This window comes from Ictidomys tridecemlineatus, chromosome 10 (genome assembly GCF_052094955.1).
Source record: "Ictidomys tridecemlineatus isolate mIctTri1 chromosome 10, mIctTri1.hap1, whole genome shotgun sequence".
Lineage (NCBI taxonomy): Eukaryota > Metazoa > Chordata > Mammalia > Rodentia > Sciuridae > Ictidomys > Ictidomys tridecemlineatus.
In genome coordinates, this window is record NC_135486.1 from 50111278 (window position 1) to 50134342 (window position 23065).

The following is a 23065-nucleotide window of genomic DNA, read 5'->3' on the forward strand; positions in this document are numbered from 1 at the left end:
TTTTAACTATATTTTTTAATAAACTTTTAGTTTACAAACTTATTGTAAAGACAGTACAGAAAATTCTGTACACCCCAAACTCCTCTTTTATTACTAAGGATAGTTTTTAGGATTATTGGTCTAATATTTTATAGAATGTCCTTCAACTGGGATTTGTCTGATATTTTTCTCATGACTAGACTAGGCTAAGGTATTTTGGGAAGAAGACCACAGAGGTCAAGTGGCATTCTTATAATATCACATTAAGAACACATACTGATTTATCATTGTGGATGTAACTGCCTGGTTTGAGATAATGTTTGAAAGGTTTTCTGACTGATGGGCCTGGCAGCACATGCCAATAACCCCAGCAACTCCAGAGGTTGAGGCAGGAGGATCACAAGTTTAAGGGCAACCTCAGCCACTTTCAAAATAAAAAATAAAAAGGGCTGTGATGTAGCTCAGTAGTAGAGTGCTCCTAGGTTCAATCCTCAGTTGGAGGAGTGGGGAGGATGAGAAGAGTAGAGAAGAGGTAAGGAGAGGCAAAGAAAGGCAAGGCAAAACAAGGCAAAAGGAAGCAAAGCAAAGGCAGGCCACTATAAAGTTACTCTTCCCTCCCAACCTTCCCAAACTATACTCTTTAAAAAGAAGTCACTATGAATAGCTTATAGTTAATAAGAAAGGAGTTATAAACCACATACTCCAAAGAGATGAATCTACAAAATTTATTTTAAATTCTTCTTCTTCTTCTTCTTCTTCTTTGAGAGAGAAAGAGAGAGAGATAATTTTAATATTTATTTTTTAGTTTTCAGTAGTCACAACATCTTTGTTTGTATGTGGTGCTGAGGATCAAACTCGGGCTACATGCATGCCAGGTGAGCGAGCTACTTACTGCTTGAGCCACATCCCCAGCCCCTATTTTAAATTCTTCTGAACCAGATATTCTCAATCACTTATTTATTTACTTATATAACTACAAACTAACAGACATTTGATTAACTATAATCCTGAACCACAAATTATAAAAGAGTATGGAGAGGGGTAAATGACCTAGCAGAGGGAACCAAGTGAAAATTAACCTTCCACAAAGAGATGCACTAATAAGACACAGATATTTGCTTGATGTAACTTCAAAGACTCAGAACAAGAGAAATCAATGTTAAACTACAGAAAGAAAAACCAAGGAAAGGAAACAAAAACACAAAAATTATCTGAAAATTGCAAAAGAAGTACCAAAGTGGCTAGGGATATAGCACAGTTGGAAAAGTGCTTGCCTTGCATGCACAAGGCTATGGGTTCAATCCCCAGCACCACAAATAGATAGATATCTATCTTTCAAATAGACAGACAGACAGACAGACGGATAGATAAACTGTTCTCGAAAAGAAAAATTCATTAAGAAAAAAAATTAAGATCCCACATGCTCTGCACACTTTCAACCAACAGAACACCAGAAATTTGCTCTTGGATATAACTTAACCAGTTAAGGGATGCTCCAGGTTTGTGGACAATAAAATCAACTCCATCAGGAAAATAGGTCTAAGTCTAATGTATCATGTGTATAACTCTTTAGCCTCCTTCCCTTGCACATATCAGAAGACCAGTAGTTAGATTTATAGTCCCATAGTATTGTCTGAAGATACTTTTCTGAAAAATTCTGAACCAACCTAACACAAAATGTCTACAGAAACTGATATTTTAAGCTTTCCATCTAAAAGTTAGCTGGTTATCAGACTGCTTTATAATAACATTCACCCTACAACAAAGTAGCTTGTATTACAGATGTCTAATCAGCCTTTTACAATATGGAGAGCAAGGACTGCCAACATGAGGAAAGCCACCAAAAAGATGTAACAATAATCATAACAGTGGTAAATTATCAAGACTTATTACACACCAAGTAATGCAGTTTGACTTTACATTTTGTCTCTCACTGCTTCTCAATAGAATGAAATATACAAGACAGACCAAAACAAACATACACACATGGAGTGGGGGAAAAAAGAAACTCAGGAAATTAAGAGAATGCAGAAAACAAAAAGCAACAGAAATACAAATTTATAAACATGGAAAAGACAAAAAAAACTAGAGAAAACAAAGTTCAGAATTGGAATAAGAGGAATTTCCAAAAGAGCAAATAGAAAAAAGAGTATGGAGAAAATTATTAAGGCCCTGTGTTTGATCCCCAGGACTGTAAAAAACAAACCAAAATAATAGTAATTAAAAGAAAAAATTAGGATTAAAAACAATCTGAAAAACTCCCAGAAGGGAAATCACATTATTACACAGTAGGACACTGGACTTCTCAATATTGACAATGAAGCAATGAAACTTTGCTGTCAAAATGATTAAAGGAAATTATGACAGTTTTTCTAGGCAGGGAATTCTACATTAAGCAAGTAAAAATAAAGGGAGAAAGAAAGGAGAGAAGGAAAGAAGGGGGAAAAAAAGAAAGAACAGAACTTTTTGCACAAAAAAAGTCCCACAATTTGGGCTGGGGCTGTAGCTCAGTGGTAGCGCACTTGCCTAGCTTGTGAGAGGCACTGGGTTTGATCCTCAGCACCACAAATAAATAAATAAAGGTACTGTGAAAAAAATTATTAAGAAAAGTCCCACATTTTATCTTCACACATCATATCTCATTAATAAAGATGTACTCTGGCAAAAAAAAATGGAATAAACTAGAAAAAAAAAAGATTAATATGGGTTGTAGGAAATAAGTAAACCAAGATAGAAAACAGACCAGTGGAATTCCCTGAATGACAGCCAGATATCAGGACAATTACTGAGCAGCAGGTCCAGTGAGCTATCACTCCAGATTGAACACAAAAACAAAAGCATTCTCCTAGGGGATGTCTCCAAGAGGGAAAAATGGAACCTGTAGTGGGTTAGTCAGCTTTCTGTCACTAAAACAAACACTTGAGATAATTAGCTGATAAAAAAAGAAAAAGTTATTTTAGTTCACAGTTTCAGTCTATGATTAGGTGGACAAAGTGCTTTCAGGCCTTTGATGTGTGACAGAGCACATCATGGCAAGAGCATGTAGTACAGAAAAACTGCTTCCCTAGGGCCATGAAACAAAAACTAGGAAGAAAGGGGAAAAGACCAGGATCCCACAATCCCATGTGAAGGCACTCTCCTTCAATGACCTTTAGACTTCAAACTAGCCCCCACCTCTTAAAGTTTCTACAACCTCCCAAAAGCACCAAGCTAGGGAGCAAGCATTTAACAAATGGGCCTCTGGGGAACATTCCATATCCAAATTGTATCACTGAAAATTATGATAAGTTTGACCAGGCAAAAAATAAAATGAATTGATATTTAATAGCAGAACAAGAACATCAGAGAATAAAATAAACAAAGGACAATCATGAATTCTAAAAAAAAGGTGAAGAGAGGGAATGTGGTCAGAATATTTTACTTGAATCTTTAGTAAACAATTACATAGATAAGAAAAGAAAATGCAAAATGTGGGTATAGTCAAAATTCATAATATATTTGAAAAAGGGGGGGAGGCTATATTTTGAAAAGGTAAGCTATTCACGTACCCTAACGGAAAATCAATGGGAAACAGCTAATGTTACTGGACAACAAGAAAAATGACAAGAAGGTATAACTTTGAAATGATTAATTCTGTGGTATAATAATAGAAGAAGGAAGCATGTAGGGAATTACTGTGTTTTGTTAAAAGTTTATTTTAACTGTTTGGCTTTTGACTATGTAAAAAAAGTACCTTCATTTTCCAAACAGTAAGTGTTGGCGAGGATGTGGGGGAAAAGGCACACTCATACACTGCTGGTGGGACTGCAAATTGGTGCAGCCAATATGGAAAGCAGGATGGAGATTCCTTGAAAAACTGTGAATGGAACCATCATTTGACCCAGCTATCCCACTCTTGGTCTATACCCAAAGGACTTAAAAACAGCATACTACAAGGTATACCACCACATCAATGTTTACAGCAGCACAATTCAGAACAGCTAAACTGTGGAACCAACCTAGATGTCCTTCAGTAGATGAACATATTACGAAAATGTGGTATATACACACAATGGAATACTACTGCTGAATAGTATTAAAAGAGAATAAAACACGAAATTTGCAGATAAATGGATGGAGTTAGAGAATATAATGCTAAGTAAAGTTAGGCAATCCCAAAAAACCAAATGCTGAATGTTTTCTCTGATATAAGGATGCTGATTCATAATGGGGTTAGGGCAGAGGAGCATGGGAGGATTAGACAAACTCTAATGGTGGAATGAGATGGACATCATTACCCTAAGTACATGTATGAAGATACAAATGATATGACTCTACTTTGTGTATAAACCAGAGATATGAAAAATTGTGCTCTATATGTGTAATATGAACTGCAATGCATTCTGCTGTCATACATAACAAATTAGAATAAAATTTTTTTAAGAAGTACCTTCATTTACAAAAAATCAATTAAGAAAAAAATTGTAAGAAAAAATATATTTTTATATGAAGCCAGGTTGAAAAATAACAATCCTTGTCCCTAATTCAATAAATATGAAACAAGAATTAACCGTGTGCTAAATGTTGGGCCAAGTGAATCTACAAAGGTGAGAAAAGCATGGTTTCTATATGAGACTCACATTCTAGGTCCACTGTAAAAGAGGGAATGGTAAATTTTGCATTAAATGTTAATATTAGCTTAATACTAAGGAAATAATACAAACACAAACTTTAAAACCTCTTCAAACTTAAGGAACATGAAAATATTACCCTCTCTTAAACTAATTGAACATTGCCAAGAATGAGCCAAGTGATTCTTTACCATATTACATAGTCTACAAAGTTCAGGGAAAATAAACTCAAACCAGATTATAAATACATTAGGAGTAATTTTTAAGTGTAAGTGTGGAGTATCAGCTTATCTTGAACCACTATTGGTCTAGGGTCTCAAAATATCCAGCTCCAGAAATGAGAATTTCTCAGATTTCCAAAATGTGGCTTGAAATAAGATCCATCAGAAAGGAATTCCAAGACTTCTTTACATTTTTCAAAGCCAGTTATCATCTTTATTTTTTTAATCAACCTACAAAAGACTGGTTAACGAAAAAGAAACCAAAGGACTCACATATTTAAAACCATAACCCAAACTAAGGTCACCAAATGCATGAGAACAGACTACTTCTGACATGATTCACAGGAAATACCAGTAGCACCTAAGGAAGAATGTTGCTAAAAGAACAAAGCTTCATCTAACCAAACCCTTGTATTTAACGTCCAGTTTGTAGGAAATACAAGAACAGAAGAAGAGGTTAAATGACATATTAACGATACAATGAGGGGCTGGCTGGCATTGTGGCTCCATGGTAAAGCGCTGGCCTAGCACATTCGAGGCCCTGTGTTTGATCCTCAGCACCACATAAAAATAAATAAGTAAAATAAAGGTATAAAAAATATTTTTAAAAAAAGGATACAATGAGCCAAATCCAGAAAATAGGAAATTCTATAGAACAATGACCTGTTTCTTCTATAAATAAAATGGTAAGGAAAATAGAAAGGGAGAAGAGAGAGAGAGAGAGAGAGAGAGAGAGAGAGAGAGAGAGAGAGAGAGAGAGATAAGGCTACATAGTATTTCTCAACCCTTACTTTCCAAGAATTTAATATGTAGATGACATAGTGGCATACAAACTTTGTTCTATAAGAATATACCTTTCTCTGGATGCTTCATCAGGGATACCTAGGCATATTTCTCGGTCGAACCTTCCTGCACGTCTCAAAGCAGGGTCTAACGAATCTGGTCGATTAGTAGCTCCAATAACCAGGACTTGAGCTGTAGCGGCCACATTATTCAAATCTAATAAGAACCAGACACAAAATAGTGGTGACAAAGACATCTATCACATTACACAAATCATTTAATGGTTAGAGATGAAGTATTACACACTTTAACTAAAAACTAACATTAAATGTCTCATAGAGACAGACATTATTATCCAATATACACGTATGATTACATTACTGGAGTAACTCTGCACCACGTACAGCCAGAGGAATGAGAAGTTGTGCTCTATTTGTGTACAATATGTCAAAATGTATTCTACTGTCATATATAGTAAATAAAAAACTTTTTTAAATTAAAAAAAAGTTTAGAGATAAAAAATGTCTTATATATAAAAAGTATCTTAGCAATTCATAATGTATTCAGAAATATTAAGTGTATAATTAAGAATACAGGCTGTAAGCCAAGTTTTATGAAATATAATTATTGGTAGTATAAATGAAACACCACAGCAAAACAAAAAAGATATTGTGAATTCCAACTGAGGAATAAGGGAGGGTTCGTGAAAGAGGTAATATTTCAGGAAATACCAGAGGTGAATATGATGTTAAATTTAAAAGCAGAGATAGATGCTAATTAAATTCTACGGAGAAGAAAAAGCTTGAGTGACAACACAGAATTGGAAATTGCATGGTACATTTAGGCAAGGTCATCAATCTAACCACAGGGAGTCTGGGGAGGACAGTAACATGGATTTCTGGGGATGAACAGAATGTAGGCCTTAAAGTTTATCATTCCTAAGTTTATTTCTCTTAATTGAACCAGGATTGAACAGCAAGGAGTCAGGTTATACTCCTTCACAAGAAATAAGAAGGTAGTAAGATACTAATTAAATCATGAGTTTATGCAGTATATTCTTTAGCTAGCAGAAAAGTAGTGAAGGACTTTCCTCAGAACCCAAACCTCAAAAACACAGCAGAAAAATTTTAGATATATATAAAATATAATAATAAGCAACTTGCAACCTAGAATGGCAAGAAACACAAAACATGTACTACTTCAAATTTTCTTGTGTACACAAAACGTGCTGTTTCAAAGTAGGCAGACTCTACTTTCAAAAGCTCTAGTTGATTCTTATGTAATGCTAGTGGAAATAAAAATTGCAAAGTCTTATGGAATGTAATGTGCATGAAAAACTGAAAATGTATAATTTTCAATTACCAATTCTACTTCTAGTATTTATCATGGAAACCTACATGTGCACCAAAAAGACTCTTTTAATGATATTCTCCCTTACTGCAAAAAATTGAAAACAAACATTCATTAATGTGGAAATGTTTAAGTACAATATAATAAATCTATCTTAAGAATATCATGACATGAGTTAAAAAAAGATTAAAATGGGAACATTTCTTAAGATGAACTGTAAAGGAACAAATGGTAAGTTGAACAATGTCTATGGTGCAATCTCAGAATTATAAAAAGCAAAATATGCTAGCATATACCTGTAAACACATTAAAAATAACGATAACATATACTTCAAGTTAAATTAATGCTATAATCTTTTGTGATAAAGATTTCTTAATTTACACTACGAGATTTATGGTTTAAATATTTTATCTTTGTGTATGACTTAAACTATTTTAAGAAATTTATTATCTTAAAATGAATTCATTATTTCAAACTGACCATCCATGCAGGTTAGGAGCTGGGCTACAATTCTTCGTTCCATATCTTTTGAAGCAACTTCTCTTTTGGGAGTAATAGCATCAATTTCATCGATGAAAACAATACAGGGTGCATTTGACTAGAAATAAAAATATCATAAAAAGATGACTATGAATACATTTCCTATATTGATGCATAGTTAAATACATACATCTTTTCTTTTTTTTTTTTTTTTGAAGTACTGGGGATTGAATTCAGAGGCATTCTACCACTAAGCTACATTCCCAAGGCTTATTTGTTTTGTAGTACTAGGGATTAAACTCAGGGGTGCTCTACCACTAAGTTACATTCCAGTTCTTTTTTGTTTGTTTTTTAATTTGGAGACAGGGTTTCACTAGACTAGGCTAGCCTAGAACTTGTAATCCTTCTACTTTAGACCCCAAATAGGCAGGATTATAGGCATGCATCTATATACAATTTTTAAAATCTTAGAGTTCAAGGACCATTCACCAAATGAATAACCACCCCTCAAGAAGGCAGTTCACAGTGTTATTTCTGACTTATCTATCTGAAGAAAAACACAATGTTTAAAAGAGGACAATAAATGACTACAGATCTGGTAGCACATTTATAGTCTTCATCAATTCATGTTATGTTTTGTGCTAAATTTACTGAAATTCTTTTATAAATCAGACATGTGTGCTATGCTATGAAACATAAACAGTAAGTCTAAAAGATTTAAATTAGAAAACCCAACTTTATTAAGTGTTTTATGTTTCTACCAATATAAAAATGTCCAAGCTTTTCTTTCAAATCTGCTATAAGAGGAAGTTGAGAAGCAGCAGAGCCAGGTGGCACATGCCTGAAATCCCAGCTATTTGGGAGGCTAAAGTAGTAGAAGAATCAAATTCAAGGCCAACTTAGGTAACTTAGTGAGATCCTGTCTCAAAATTAAGGAGTAAAAAAAAAAAAAAAAGGCTGGGGATGCAACTCAATGGTAAAGTGCCCCCAGGTTGAATCCCAAGTACCACCAAAATCTAAAACCAACCAAACATACAAAACACCCAGATAGGGTACAGACTGAATAATTTAGGAAATAAGCTAGTTACCGAATGTCAAATTCATTAAGGCCTAAGTTAGAATGTTTGTAGAATTGCAGTAGCAGTGGAATGGGGAATTATTGTTTATCAGATACAGCATTTCAGTTTGGAAAGATGAAAAAGTTCTGGAGGTAGATACTAGTGACGATTTACACAAAAATATAAATGTACTTCATGCCACTGAATTGTACACTTAAAAACAGCTAAAATGATAAATTTTGTTATATTTATCTTAACACAAAAAAGGAGACATAAATATTAGTTAAAATGAAAAATTTAAAGAAAAATATCTAGATGTTCAATCTAAATCATTCTCAATTATTTAATCCTGAGGGGTAACATTGACTATGCTCAATCAGTCTGGCTAAGACATCTCAAAACCACATGCTAGAATCATTCCTAGCTGGCTCTCTTCCCCAATCCCTGTCATGACAATGTCTGCAAAACATCATCTAAGACAACTGGAAACGTTACCCAGTTACAAAAGAGTAAAGTTACAGAGAGCAAAATTCTCAGAAAATAAACACATAAGTATTTGCCAGTGACCTAGAAGATTGGGAGAAAAGGAAGAATATGAGAAGGTCATCAGAATTAGCCTTTAAAGAAGCATATAGTTTTCTGCAAAGAACCATCTGATGTGATTTGAATCTGTTCTCTAAACCACATACTTTATTGTACTCACTTTCACTATGAAAGAGGAGACCAGGGAAAGGTGGTATGTATAGTGTTACACCATACATTCACTGAACACATACTGTCAGACATCATACTGGTTCAATACTGGTTTACAAAGAAACTTTTAACACAACAATCTACATGCAATTTACTACTGTCCTCTGGCTCTACGTAACAAATCAAAAACTGAATCAGACAGGTTTTGGAAAGCAGGTGACATCTGAAAGAATTAGCTGTGCACAATGCCTTTCTATCCTTTCTTTGCATCTTCCTTGTGTTGCCCACACCTTTTTCATTGTCAGTTAACAAACCAAGCAAACAGCCTCTGCATTCTTGCCATTTTAAAATACTTTTCTCAATGACTATTGAAATACAATTTTTCTTCTAATTTCACATCAGCATCTAGTAGTTGTATTGGTCACGTTCATCAGCCATCATATACTTTGAATATAAATAAAGACATAAAATTAAACCTTTCATCACTTTTTAGTTTTAACTACAGTGACTTATGTTTGCTCCAGTATACATAGTAGCATGTCTAATATTTACAGGGCTCTTGTGTATGTGCACAAGGCATTACATTAAAGGTTTTAAAAGAATTTTCAAGTGGACAGTGGTGGCTTATATCTATAATCCCTGTGACTCAGGAGGCTGGAGCAGGAGGATCACAAGTTCAAAGCCAGCCTCAGCAATTTAGCAAAGTTATGAGCAACTTAGAAAGACCCTGTCTCAAAATAAAAAGGGCTGGGGATGTGGTAAAACACTCCTGGGCTTAATCTTTAGTACCAAAAAAAAGAAAGAGGGGGTGGCAAAGAAGAATTCTCTCATTTAATACTCTCAACAATACATTTAATACTCCATGAAATTAAGGTATTATTATTACCCTATTTTACTAGTAAATAAATTGATGGTAGAGTGGTTAAAGCTCTAGTTCAATATCACATATAATAGCACAGGACTTGAAGTCATCTTCCTCACTGAAAGTACAGACATATAACTACTATCACATCTGAAAATAAAGCTTTAATAGGATGTAAATATCATCATCCAAATTTTAATAACACAAATTACACTTCAGAAAAAAAAATCAAATCTGAAATTTCTCTCTCTGGTAAAATAATTTTTTTTTCACAGCTTTCATATACAAATAGAGAGGAGTTTATCCTGCCATGTTTATGGCTGCTTTTATAATACAGTAATCCTAAATATAACAATTTTTATATTTCTTAGTAATTGTTTGGTATAACCAAAGTTGGGAAAAGTATGTTAATGAAAATATCATAAAGATAATATATTTTCAATAAATGACTACTGAGTATGAAAGCCCAAAACTTCCCATCAATTATCTTTATTTAATTTCAGATGAAATAGATTTTTTATCCAAGAGTCTGTATCATTAAATCCATTTCAAATATTTAGCCAACATGGATAACAAATTTCTAAGCTTATAAAATAATAGCAAGTGAATGAGTAACAAGTACCAGCATCAGAAAAGCAGGATCTTTAAATATAAGTTTATAAGATCTGACAATGATGTTAGTCATTAGCTGACTCACCACAGCTTGCTCAAATAAATCTCTGAGCTTCTGCTCGGACTCCCCAGAAACTCCCGACACAATCTCTGGAGCAGCTACTTTCAAAATTGGCAGGTCAAGTTCCTGTGCACAAACACATAAAAGAATAACCAAAGGCAAAGGGCTGGAGATGAGGTTCAATGGTCAAGTGCCCCTGAGTTCAATCCCTGATACCAAAAAAATAGAATAAACAAATATTCACATTGTAACCTCCCAACTTTTTCCTCATGTTCTCTACTTCATCAAAATCACATTTTCAAAATAACCATTTTCCTGAGGAACTTCATCTTTGTGTGTGAGCCTTATAAAAAGCACTATTGAAAAATCTATGGATTTATGCAAGCACATTAAGCAGATATTTTCTACTTGTTTTCACTTTACAGATGTCAGTATAAAACTCTTTTCTCTCTTGAATCAAGCCCTCCCCACCTTAGGGTTGAATCAAAACAATTGTATCTATCATTTACCTACTGGACAGGAAATAGCAAGAGCTGTAACACAGTTGCTTTCCATATATTCACCTAGCATTCCTCTACTTGCTAACCCAAGAGAACCACTTACTACTAGTCAGAAGAGGCAGACGTTTTAAGAAACAGAAGAGAAACTATTGTTGTTCCATCGATATGATTGACAACAAATCTGGCAAACTTGTACTCTTTCTTCTGGCTATGAAAATTTTACTTCTTCAACAGTATATTCTTTGACTCCAGTTATAACTTAGGTATCCCAATGGTCTACACAACATTCTGCACTTCTTTCTACCACTTTTTAGAATTGTTACTATGTACAACATTTATTCATCCGAATAACTTTAATGTCTCTCTCATATTAAAACTAGATTTGTGATACTTATCACTATATAACAAAGTCTGCCATGCAGGAATTATACAAAAGAAATATTCAACAAAAATGAGGCAAACAATCAAGTTCCCCTCTAAAAATGATTTTGTTTCACAAAGTATAAATTTGTTAATGATTAGTATGCTATTCTATTAACTGAAGTTACCTGGATATTTTGCATTTTACTACCCAATATAGTTTCTGAAATATCTGACAGGGCTAAAATAAGATTGCTAACTTTTATTTTGCAAAGCAAGTGTCTTTCATGACCATCAGAAAGAATATTTTAATACCACAAATCATATAAGAACATGACTCAATGGAAATTTTGAATTAAATGTACCTCTATTAAAAAAAAAATCAAAAATATGCTTAGCTGTTCTTTTTTTGTTGTTGTTATTGGAGATTGAACTCAGAGGCACGCAAACACTGAGCCACATCCTCAGCCCTATTTTTTTTAATATTAATGTTTTTAGTTGTTGATAGACCTTTATTTTATTTATTTATATGTGGTGCTGAGAATCAAACCCAGTGCCTCACACATGTCAGGCAAGTACACTATGGCTAAGCCACAGATCCAGACTGAGCCCTATTTTTGTACATTCTATTTAGAAACAGGGTCTCACTGAGGTGCTAAGTGCCTCATCAGTGCTGAGGCTGGCTTTGAACTCTGGATCCTCCTGCCTCAGCCTCCTGAGCCACTGGGATTACAGGCATGTATCACCACACCTGGCTATTTTACTGTTCTTAAGAACCATCAAGTTAAAGTGAAGAAGAAACAACTAAAGCCTAAATGACATATTTAAAAAGGGGGTTTATTTGCTTCCGACCCAACTTTTATCACATATACAATAAATGTATTCACTTATCTACATTTTAGTTTTAGTTATAGATGAACACAATACCTTTATTTGTGTTATTATTTGGGTTCAATACCCAGTACCACAAAAAAAGTGGGGGGGTATCATTTTTCATTGATCATATTCTCTTTCAAAGAGATACCAGGCCTGGCTAAAGTTGATCAAAGAGGAAAAAACAAATAATAACAAAAACAGCAAAAGCAAACGAGTGTCAGAAACCTCACCCCAGCAATTGCATGTGCAAGCAATGTCTTCCCACAGCCTGGTGGTCCATGAAGAAGAACTCCACGTGGGGGCACAACACCCAAGTGCTGGTACACTTCTGGATGACGCATGTGAATGAGCATCTTGCAGACTTCCTAGCAAGGAAAAAGAACAAAAGATGTCTTCTTCTGCCCAAGACAGAAAGAATCAAAGTACAATGAAATATCATAGTCTGCAGACCAGCAAAATACAGTAGGTAAGAGTACAAGTTTTAGGTCTTTACATTTGAATCCTGGCTCTGATACATACTGAATGACTTCAGCAATGGCCTCTTGGGCCACTATTTCCTAAGCTTTAAAAATACTTACCTTTAAGATATAACAAAAAGAAATTAGCATAGTAACTGGAAAAAAGAAGACACTAAAACAGTAAACCTAATTATTAGTACTATTAAAGAATATTATTTATAAAGCATGACTCTTAGGTACAATCTAATTTTAAAAGGTGAAAAGATAAAGGATAGTGTGCTTCTTTTCTCTCTCAATACCCTAAAAGGTGTAAGCCATGTCTGCCATTCTCACCTTTCCAATCTCCTTTTCTATTCCCAGTTCATATCAGAAACAAAGAGGTAGGCTTTATTTGTATAAGTAATTAGTAATATACCCACTTGAGGTAAAATTCTGAATTTGACCTAACTTTTAATGTAGTATCATTGCCTCCAACATCTTCAAACTTCACACTGGATATCTGCAGTTCTAGCGCCCTGGCTTTGGCTGGTAAACAAAAAGAGAGGAGATGAAAAGATTAATGATTGAATATAAACTAATAATTAAAGGTCAATTAGACAAATATTTTCCAATAAGTGTTTCTGTATACAGAAGGTCTCCTAAGCAAAACAGCTTGGGGAGAAGAGTGATGACTCTCTCAAAGCAAACATAACTTCTGCTACCCACAAAATATGCATTTCACCTTTCTTTTGCAGGACAGCTTCTATTTCTCCATCCACTTCCTGAAGATCTTCCTTCTTTCTTTTGTTTCCTTTGCCTTTTAGCCTACCCTTCCTTTTATTATCACTCTCCAGAAAAGAAAACTCTTTTGAATCCTAGAGAGAAAATAAATTTAAATATGCCACACTTTCAATCACCATGCATATATATAATTTTTTTGTGAGAAGGGATTTAAGGCTAGTGGTAGCTTGGTGGTACAACACTTGCCTAGCATGAGCAGGTCTCTGTGTTTGATTCCCAGGACCACAAAAAAGTCCATTCCTGCCTTCATGATGTAGTACTTTTCTGTTAATGATTCCCAATCTCACTGCTTAAGGATGCTATCTGCTGGTGATGGCCTTCTTTCCCATAACCTTACAGATAGGTTTAAATTCTAACATTGGAAAACCTTCTTTCCATATTCTTTTAATTACATTTAATCTCTTCCTTACATTCCCAGAATATGGTGTTTGTAACTATATTACAGGCTACCATAATCAGTTTTGTATTTGAGTGATTAATTTGTCTATGACTTGTTCCTGAATTATGAGCTCCTTGTTTTGACACTAAAATCATCTTTTATTCTCACTGAGTCTCCTTATAGTTGTAAGCCATGTCTGCCACTCTTACCTTCCCAAAAAAGTCCATTCCTGCCTTCATGATGTAGCATTGATTCATCCATCAATGGATAAAGTGAAAACATTTGGAAAAGGCATATTAATAAGTCAAAGTGAAATGTTTTCCCAAAATCAGTGGCTGTGTGTTTGGAAACCAATTAATGCAACATTGTCCAAAAGAAATATAAAGCAAGCCACATACATAATTTTATATAATTTAGTAGCCACATTAAAAATGGAGCTAGGTGGGGCAGTGCATGCCTGTAATCCCAGTGACTCACGAGGCTGAGGCAAGACAACTGACTGCAAGTTTGCAGCCATCCCCGGCAACTTAGTGAGACCCTGTCTCAAAATTACATAAAGGAAAATAGAACTATGTCAAATTCACTTAATAATCTTTTTTTTTTTTTTTTTTTGGTGCTAAGGATGGAATCCAAGGCCTTGTACATACAAAGCACTGGCTCTATCACTGAGCTATACCCCCCAGACAATAATCTATTTTATTTAACTCAGTATATACCAAATAATCTCATTTCAACACAGACTTAACATAAAAAATTATTAATGAGATGTTTTACATTCTGTTTTATAGTAAGCAACAAAATATAATGTGTACTTTTATGGCACATCTCAACTTTTGATACTAAATTTTCATAGGAAACACTTGATTTGTACTTTATAAAATTTACCCCTAAAATAGATTGAAATACCTACATTGTTTCAAAAATATTTAGAGACTTCCCAAAAACCAATTAACTATAATTTTAACTTTAAATTTACATTTAAATTAAAAATTCACTTCCTCATTTGTACTAGTCATGCCTCAAGGGCTCAATAGCCACATGTGGCTACTAGTACTACTTATACACTCAGTCACTGTATCATGGGATAGTTACTTTAAACCCTCTCTCATTCTACTATGCTTTAAAATAATCTTTAAGAAAGGAAGAAAGGGAGTTGGGGTTGTAGCTCAGTGGTAGAGCACCTGCATCACATGAGTGAGACACTGGGTTCAATCCTCAGCACCACATAAAAAGTAAATAAATAAAAAAGAAAGGAAGAAAGGTACCCAATGTGTTCATTTTGTGATAATTATGCTTTTTTTAAGTTTCATTTCAAAACTTTTAAAAAAGATATCTGCCTACCAGATGCAGTGGCATATGCTTCTAATCCCAGCCACTGAAAAGGTTAAGGCAGCAGGATCTCAAGTTCAAGATCAGCCTGGGCAACTTAGCATGACCCTGCCTCAAAATAAAAAATAAAAAGGGCTAGATATGTAGTTCAGTGGTAGAGTGCCTATGGATTAAGACAGAAATAAAAATGAACAAACAAACAAAAAAAAACAAAAACAAAATAAAGGCACCTGCCTAGTCTACATATTTTCACATACATCTATTTATTAGGATTTAAGGTGTTATCCTGAATTGAACATAAATCACATTGCTGTTTCAGCAGCAATCATCCCTTCTTCCTAAATTTATCACCTGTGCAACACATAACCAAAACACTTATTTTTAAACTCTCACTAGTAAATGTATGTTGGGAAGTTCAATTGGCACTATTAATTCAATAAACTGACTGGCTATCATATGATAAACATAATTTAGCCAGGGGTGCAGAACTAAACAAAACAAAGTCCTTGCTCTCCAAGAACTTATATTCTAGTGAAGGAAAACAAAAGGGTGAGTTAAGGAAAAAAAAAAAATCAGGGCTGGGGACGTGGCTCAAGCGGTAGCGCGCTCACCTGGTATGCGTGCGACCGGGTTCGATCCTCAGCACAATATACCAACAAAGATGTTGTGTCCGCCGAGAACTAAAAAATAAATATTAAAAATTCTCTCTTTCTCTCTCTCTCCTCTCTCTCACTCTCTCTTTAAAAAAAAAAATCAAACAAGCTAAAATAACTTTGACTTTAGGTAGGTAGTTAGTAAATAAATAAATAAATAAATAAATAAATAAATAAATAAATAAGTAAATAAATAAATAAATGGAGTAGGAAACAGAGTACCTAACAATGAGCTATCTCCTGTGTGAAAAAAGACCTCTCTACAAAGATTACATGAGAAAAGAGATGTGAAGAAGTGATGAAGTGAACCATAGAAATCTGAAAGTGTTTGATAGAAAGTTCAAATGCTAATGCTCCAAACAGGAGATGACTTAGTGTGCTATAGAACCAACAAGAGGTCACTGCTGCCAAAGTAAAGCAGGGAAGTGAGGGAAGACAATGGTAGAAGATGAGATTAAGAGACAGCAGGACATCCCAATACAGGGCTTTATTTTGGGGTTTGAGACTAAAAGAAGCAACTGAAGGGTTGTAAAAGAAAAGGGCAATGACCTGACTTAACTCAAAGAAGGTTATCTCTGCGTGAAGAATAAACCAAGGTGAACAAGAATGGATGGATTTCAGTTGCCTGTGCAATATATAACCAAAGCATTTATTTCAATACTTAAGGCAAGAAAGAGGCTCAGGCTAAGAGGGCAATGACAGCAGTAGTGCAAAGTATACTCCGTGCATTACAAAGTTCCTAAGACCCATAAAACACAAGTGTCTCCTTAATAATTCAATGAAAAGACTGTAACAAATTCCCAACTACATAGGGCTAAAAAGTTCACTATGAAAATACCTGGATATCAGATACTGGCTTCTTACGGTTACTTTTATTATCTGATAGGTCCAAGAAAAAACTGTCTCTTTTTCCATATGGGGTTTTATCAATAAACCATCCTCCCTCAGATTCTCTTGCAGGAGTCTTCAAAGGAATGGAACTTGTTTTAGTTAGTTGTGGTGCTGAAGTAGTAGTTTCTCTTTGCTCCACCTCTGGAGTATTTGAGACAGAATCAGGATTTCCTTTCCGATATAAAGAGAGCAGCGAACTGTTCATGTGATTTGCTGACTGGCAGAAACATTAATTTTACCATTAATTACTCAGGTATTCATGAAAAGTTCCATTAACCATACTAATAAGGTTTCTACATTTTGCTTTCACCAACTTCTGATATTTATAGTCAGAATATATGGGTGTTCACAATAAGATGATTCACAAACAAGCATTTAATATTCAAAAATATGTACACCCACCACCACTCCAAGTTAATGGAGGGCCAGTTCATATTTGATGATTAAATAAAATAAGCAAGGTTACTTTTAAAAATATAACAGAACCAAGTATGGAAATGAACAGGTAGTCACTGGGAGTCACTACTATTCCATCAATTCAAAGAAAGATCAAATATAATTGTGTGTCATCATTACTTGGTTAATATATCCAAAAACTGATTTATCAAGGGAAAAAACAGAAGGCAAATTATGAGTAACTTGATGTATTACCTTCATATCGCCTTAGTCAAGCCCATTCATTGGTAAATCCTAGACAGAAAATATATTCTTTGCTCCAATTTTATGATTAATTCTATTTCTATCTGTTTGCCCTTATTTCTGGCCACTCCCTTCTTTTTCTCTTTATAACTAACCATAAACACAAACACTGGTACGATGGGTTAATCCATCATCAAAAGAATATGTAGCAAGTATTCTATTATTTATTGATAAAAATGTCCAAAATCTCTTTTTCCACTTTTTTAATCATTATTTTTTCCTTAAAAAGTCTCATAATTTTAAGGAAAAAGAATCACAGTGAGTCTATTAAATGTCTGGCTTACCTGTGGATCTGGGTAATCTTCCACAATTGAATCATCCTCAGAATAGCTTTCAGTATACCTCAGTAAAAAGAGGGAAAATGCTTTAAATGCTTTTCTCCTAAAAAATTACTACGCAAAGCAAGTTAAATATACTATGATAACATATTATGGTGGTAAAGAGTTCAAGTTTTTAGGCTGGGTTGCGGCTCAGTGGTAGAGCACTTGCCTAGCATGCATGAGACACTGGGTTCAATCCTCAGCATCACATTAAAAAAAAGGGGGGGGGGCTGGGATGTGGCTCAAGCAGTTAACGTGTTTTCCTGGCATGAGTGGGGCGCTGGGTTCGATCCTCAGCACCACATAAAAATAAAATAAAGTTGTTGTGTTTGCCGAAAACTGAAAAATAAATATTAAAGAAAAAACCCTAAATAAACAAAATAAAGGTATTGTGTCCATCTACAACTAAAAAAAAATTAAAAAAAAAAGAGTTCAAGTTTTAAAATCAGAGAAACTGGGATACAAAAATCTAGAATAACCAGTTAGTGACTATATGTACCTAATGTCTCTGAGGATCAGTTTATCTATAAAATAATAAATAACATCCATCTCAAAGTTCTTAGTACATAGTAAAGGCTAAATAAATTGCAGTTATCTTTATTCCAGTAACAAATAAAAGTGAAATACAAATTCCCATCAGACCCAAGGGCCTCTTTTAAGAATATCAAACTCAGCAAGCTAATTAAGCACTTTGAATAATAAATTCACAATTCAAGCCATGTAACCAATTGCAACTTTGTGTTTGTTCAGAAGGGAAGTCGTGAAGAAATTCTTCATGTAATATATCAAACTAGTTTAGCTCCTAATAACTACAAACTGAGAATATAGTCTCAGTTCATTATAACTGAAAATTGATATCTAACAGTTTCTGTTTCTATTTAATGGTTTCTCTTTTTAAAAATATTTTTAGTTATAGATGGACACAATACCTTTATTTTATTCATTTATTTTTATGTGGTGCTGAGGATCGAACTCAGTGCCTCACATATGCTAGGCAAGCGCTCTACCACTAAGCTACAACCCCAGAATGGTTTCTTTCTTTCTTTCTTTTAATTTTTTTTTTAGTTGTAGTTGGACATAGTACCTCTATTTTGTTTATTTTTATGTGGTGCAGAGGATGGAACCCAGGCCCTACACGTGGGAGGCAAGTGCTCTACTGCTGAGCCACAACGCCAGCCTCCTCAGCATGGTTTCTTTAGATGATATTTAAATTAACAAAAAGACTATTCCTACTGGGCATGGTGGCCACATCTGTAATTCCAGTGACCATGAAGGCCGAAATGCGAGGATCGCAAGTTTAAAGCCAAGCTCAGCAACTCAGGAAGACCCTCAGCAACTTAGTGAGACCCTAATAAAAACAAAAAGGTCCAGGGATGTAGTCCAATGGTAAAGCGCCCCTGGATTCAATCCCTAGTACCAAAAGAAAAGGAGTTCAGAGCCAGCCTCAGCAACTTGGCAAGGCCCTAATCAACTCAATGAAATCCTGTCCTTAAATAAATACAAAAAAGGGCTGGGAATGTGGCTCAGTGGTTGAGTGCATCTGGGTTCAATCCCTGGTACCAAAAAAATAAGGCTGAGTGGTAAAGTGTTTACCTAGTATGCACAGGCTATAGGTGGTATTTCCAGCACCAAGAAAAGAGAGAGAATAAGAATAAACTGCAAAACATTATACCAATAAATTCCACACTTCGGATAAAAGGACAAATTTATTTAAAAACACAACTCACAGGGTATGGTAGTGCCTGCCATTATCTCAGCTACTTGGGAGGTTGAGGTGAGAGGACTGCAAGTGTTAGGTTAGCCTCAGCAATTTAGTGAGACCCCGTCTCACAATAAAAAATAAAAAAGCCTGGGGATATAGCTCAGTGGTAGAACATTTCTGGGTTCAATCCTCAATACCACTCAAAAAAAAAAAAAATCATCAAAATTGACATTTAAGAAAAAAAAGGTGGCTGGGGTTATGGCTCAGCGGTGGAGCACTCAGCAAGCACGTGCGAGGCACTGGGTTTGATCCTTAGCACCACATAAAAATAAATAAATAAAATAAAGGTATTGTGTCCAACCACGACTAGAAAAAATTTTTTAATTTTTTTAATGTAAATTTTTAAAAATTTATGACAGCAGAATGCATTACAATTCTTATTACATATATAGAGCACAATTTTTCATATCTCTGGTTGTATACATAGTATACTCACACCACTTCGTGTCTTCATACCTGTACTTTGGATAATACTGTCCATCACATTCCACCATCATTTCTAATCCCCCGCCACCTCCCTTTCCCTCCAACCTCTCTGCCCCATCTAGAGTTGTCTCCCATGCTCCCCCTCCCTATCCCACTATGAATCAGCCTCCTTATATCAGAGAAAACATTCAGCATTTGGTTTTTGGGGATTGGCTAACTTCACTTAGCATTATCTTCTCTAACTCCATCTACTTACCCGCAAATGCCATGATTTTATTTTCTTTTATTGCTGAGTAATATTCCATTATGTGTGTGTGTGTATATATATATATATAATATATATATATCACATTTTAATCCATTCATCTATTGAAAGACATTTAGGTTGGTCCCACAGTTTAGCTATTGTGAATTGTGCTGCTATAAACACTGATGTGGCTGTGTCCCTGTAGTATGTTGTTTTTAAGTCCTTTGGGTATAGAGCGAGGAGAGGGATAGTTGGGTCAAATGGTGGTTCCATTCCCAATATTCCAAGAAAACTTCATAATGCTTTCCATATTGGCTGTACCAATTTGCAGTTCCACCATCAGTATAAGAGTGTACCTTTTTCCCCACATCCTCACCAATACTTATTGTTGTTTGTATGCATAATAGCTGCCATTCTGACTGGAGTGAGTGAAATCTTAGAGTGGTTTTGATTTGTATTTCTCTAATTACTAGTAGTGATGAAAAAAAGTCACCAAAATTGACATTTAAGAGGAAAAGGGGTCTGGGGTTGTGGCTCAGCAATAGGGCATTCATCTAGCACATGCGAGGCACTGGGTTTGATCCTTAGCACCACATAAAAATAAATAAGTAAAATAAAGGTACTAGGTCCAACCACAACTAAGAAAAAAAATTTTATAATAAAAAAAAGAATAAGATTTGAGAAACCATATCTATTAAAATTTATAAAAATTCTTCATAAAAGGAAAACTCTAAGCCTAGATGAATTCTAACATTCAAGAAAATAATTTTCATAGTTCTTTTTCATAAAACCGAGAAAAACAGAACAGTTTCCAATTAATATCATGCACAGACAGGAAACAAATCAGTAGCTGCTTGGAAACAGGAATGGAAGGAAAAGTGAATTATAAATGAGGAGCCAGAAAACTTTTGAAGTTGATGGGAAATTTTGGCATCTTGCTTATGGTGATGGTTTAGTGAGACAAACATATGTCAAAACAAAACAAACACTTTTAAAATATACAGCTTATTCTATCTCAATGATAACTTAAATTACTTTAAAGCCCTCAACATTATTTCTTCCTTCTTTTTATTTATTTATTGATTGATTGCAGTAAAGGGGTTTGAACTCAGGGGCCACACTAAAACTGAGCAACAAGCTGGGCATGGTGGTGCACATCTATAATCCCAACAGCATGGGAAGCTGAGGCAGGAGGATTGTAAAAGCCAGGTCCTAAGCAACTCAGTGAGACCCTGTCTCTAAATAAAATACAAAATAAGGCTGGGGATGTGGCTCAGTGATCAAGTGTCCCTAAGTTCAATCCCAGGTACCCAAAAAAATATAAAAACAAACAAACAAACAACAATAACAAAAAAATTGGGCAACATCCCCAGACCTTTTCTTACTTTATTTTGAGATAGGGTCTGGCTAAGCTGCCCAGGCTGATCTTGAACTAGGCAATCCTCCTACTTCAGCCTTCTAAGTCACTGGAATCATAAGCATACCCACATGCATGGTCTTGACATTATTTCTTAAGCGATAAAATTAACTGACAACTTTTAATATATCTGGCATTATATTTGGGCAGAGAGAAGCAAAAGTAACAAATGACAGCTCTGTTGATAATGCTAAAAGGTACACAAATAATTTGAATGCAATACGATATACTAATGATTATAATAAGTATCTATAACCAGGAGATAAGGAAACACTAAACAGTGTTTAAGAACGCCAGGCATAGTGGCACACAACTGTAATCCCAGAAACTTGGGAGGCCAAGACAGAAAAATCACAAGGATAGCCTGGGCAACTTAATAAGACCCTATCACAGAATTTAAAAAATAAATAAAAAGGACTATGGGTGTAGATCAGTGATAAAGTACCCCTGGGTTCAATCTCTAGAACCCTCCCAAAAAAGAGTGTTTTAAGAACATCTTGCTGGGTATGGTGGCACACCCCTATAATCCCAGCAACTTGGGAGGCTGAGGCAGGAGAATCATGAGTTCCAAGCCAGCAAAAGCGAGGCGCTAAGCAACTCTCTGTCTCTAAATAAAAATACAAAATAGGGTTGGGAATGTGACTCAGTGGTCAAAGCCAGGACTTCACATATATTAGGCAAGTGCTCTACCACAAAGCTACATCCCCAGTCTCCCTTATAAAGATGATAAGACAGACTTGACAAATTGCCATGGCTAGCCTCAAACTTGTGATCCTCCTTCTCAACCTTCAGAACAGCTGGGATTACAGTTGTGTACCATTGCACCTAGCTTCAACTGACTCTTCAAGCTGAATAGGAACTTATGAAAGGAAAATGAATACCACACAGAAAATCACCCTAAAAAAGCACAAAGAAGATATGTGAAGTCTTTGGGGAGCTGTAAGCGTCCAATAAAACTAGAAGACAAGGTATGAAGAGATAAGTTAAGTATTATGCAAGGCCAGACTGGCAATGAAGTGCCAATGAAAGTTTTACAAGTATGAATATGACAATTCAGGGGGAAAACAATCCTCCATTTTATAATACATACTCCTTATCCTCTTCACCTTGCCTTGCTCTTTTTGCCAGATGTTCATCTTCGAATTCTGCCAGATTCTTCACTTCTTTCTCACTACTAATTATGCTAAATACTGAAAGAAAAAAAAAATGCCATTAGCCAAAACAGTTCTAATAACTATTGATTTAGCTCTAACAAGAA

General features: G+C 34.9%; 1 protein-coding gene across 9 annotated transcripts in view; it reads right to left on the reverse strand.

Annotated features, from left to right (window-relative positions):
* Nvl (nuclear VCP like) overlaps window positions 1–23065 on the reverse strand; it is a 107369-nt gene that overhangs the window by 68785 nt on the left and 15519 nt on the right. For 6 of the 9 annotated variants that reach the window (XR_013426572.1, XR_013426570.1, XR_013426571.1 and 3 more), the window contains exons 4-13: window positions 22898–22997; window positions 17920–17977; window positions 16884–17153; window positions 16004–16072; window positions 13626–13758; window positions 13353–13429; window positions 12677–12811; window positions 10735–10836; window positions 7425–7542; window positions 5665–5809 (exon numbers count right to left, since the gene is read on the reverse strand). Coding sequence is in view for 6 of the 9 variants with exons in the window: in XM_078022901.1 (XP_077879027.1) it covers window positions 5665–5809; window positions 7425–7542; window positions 10735–10836; window positions 12677–12811; window positions 13353–13429; window positions 13626–13758; window positions 16004–16072; window positions 16884–17153; window positions 17920–17977; window positions 22898–22997 (1207 nt within the window). In the remaining 3 variants the exon portion in view is untranslated. Of the gene's footprint in view, window positions 1–5664; window positions 5810–7424; window positions 7543–10734; window positions 10837–12676; window positions 12812–13352; window positions 13430–13625; window positions 13759–16003; window positions 16073–16883; window positions 17154–17587; window positions 17627–17919; window positions 17978–22897; window positions 22998–23065 lie in introns of those variants that run through there. The other 3 variants (XM_078022904.1, XM_005326517.5, XM_040276821.2) reach the window with 3 other exon arrangements.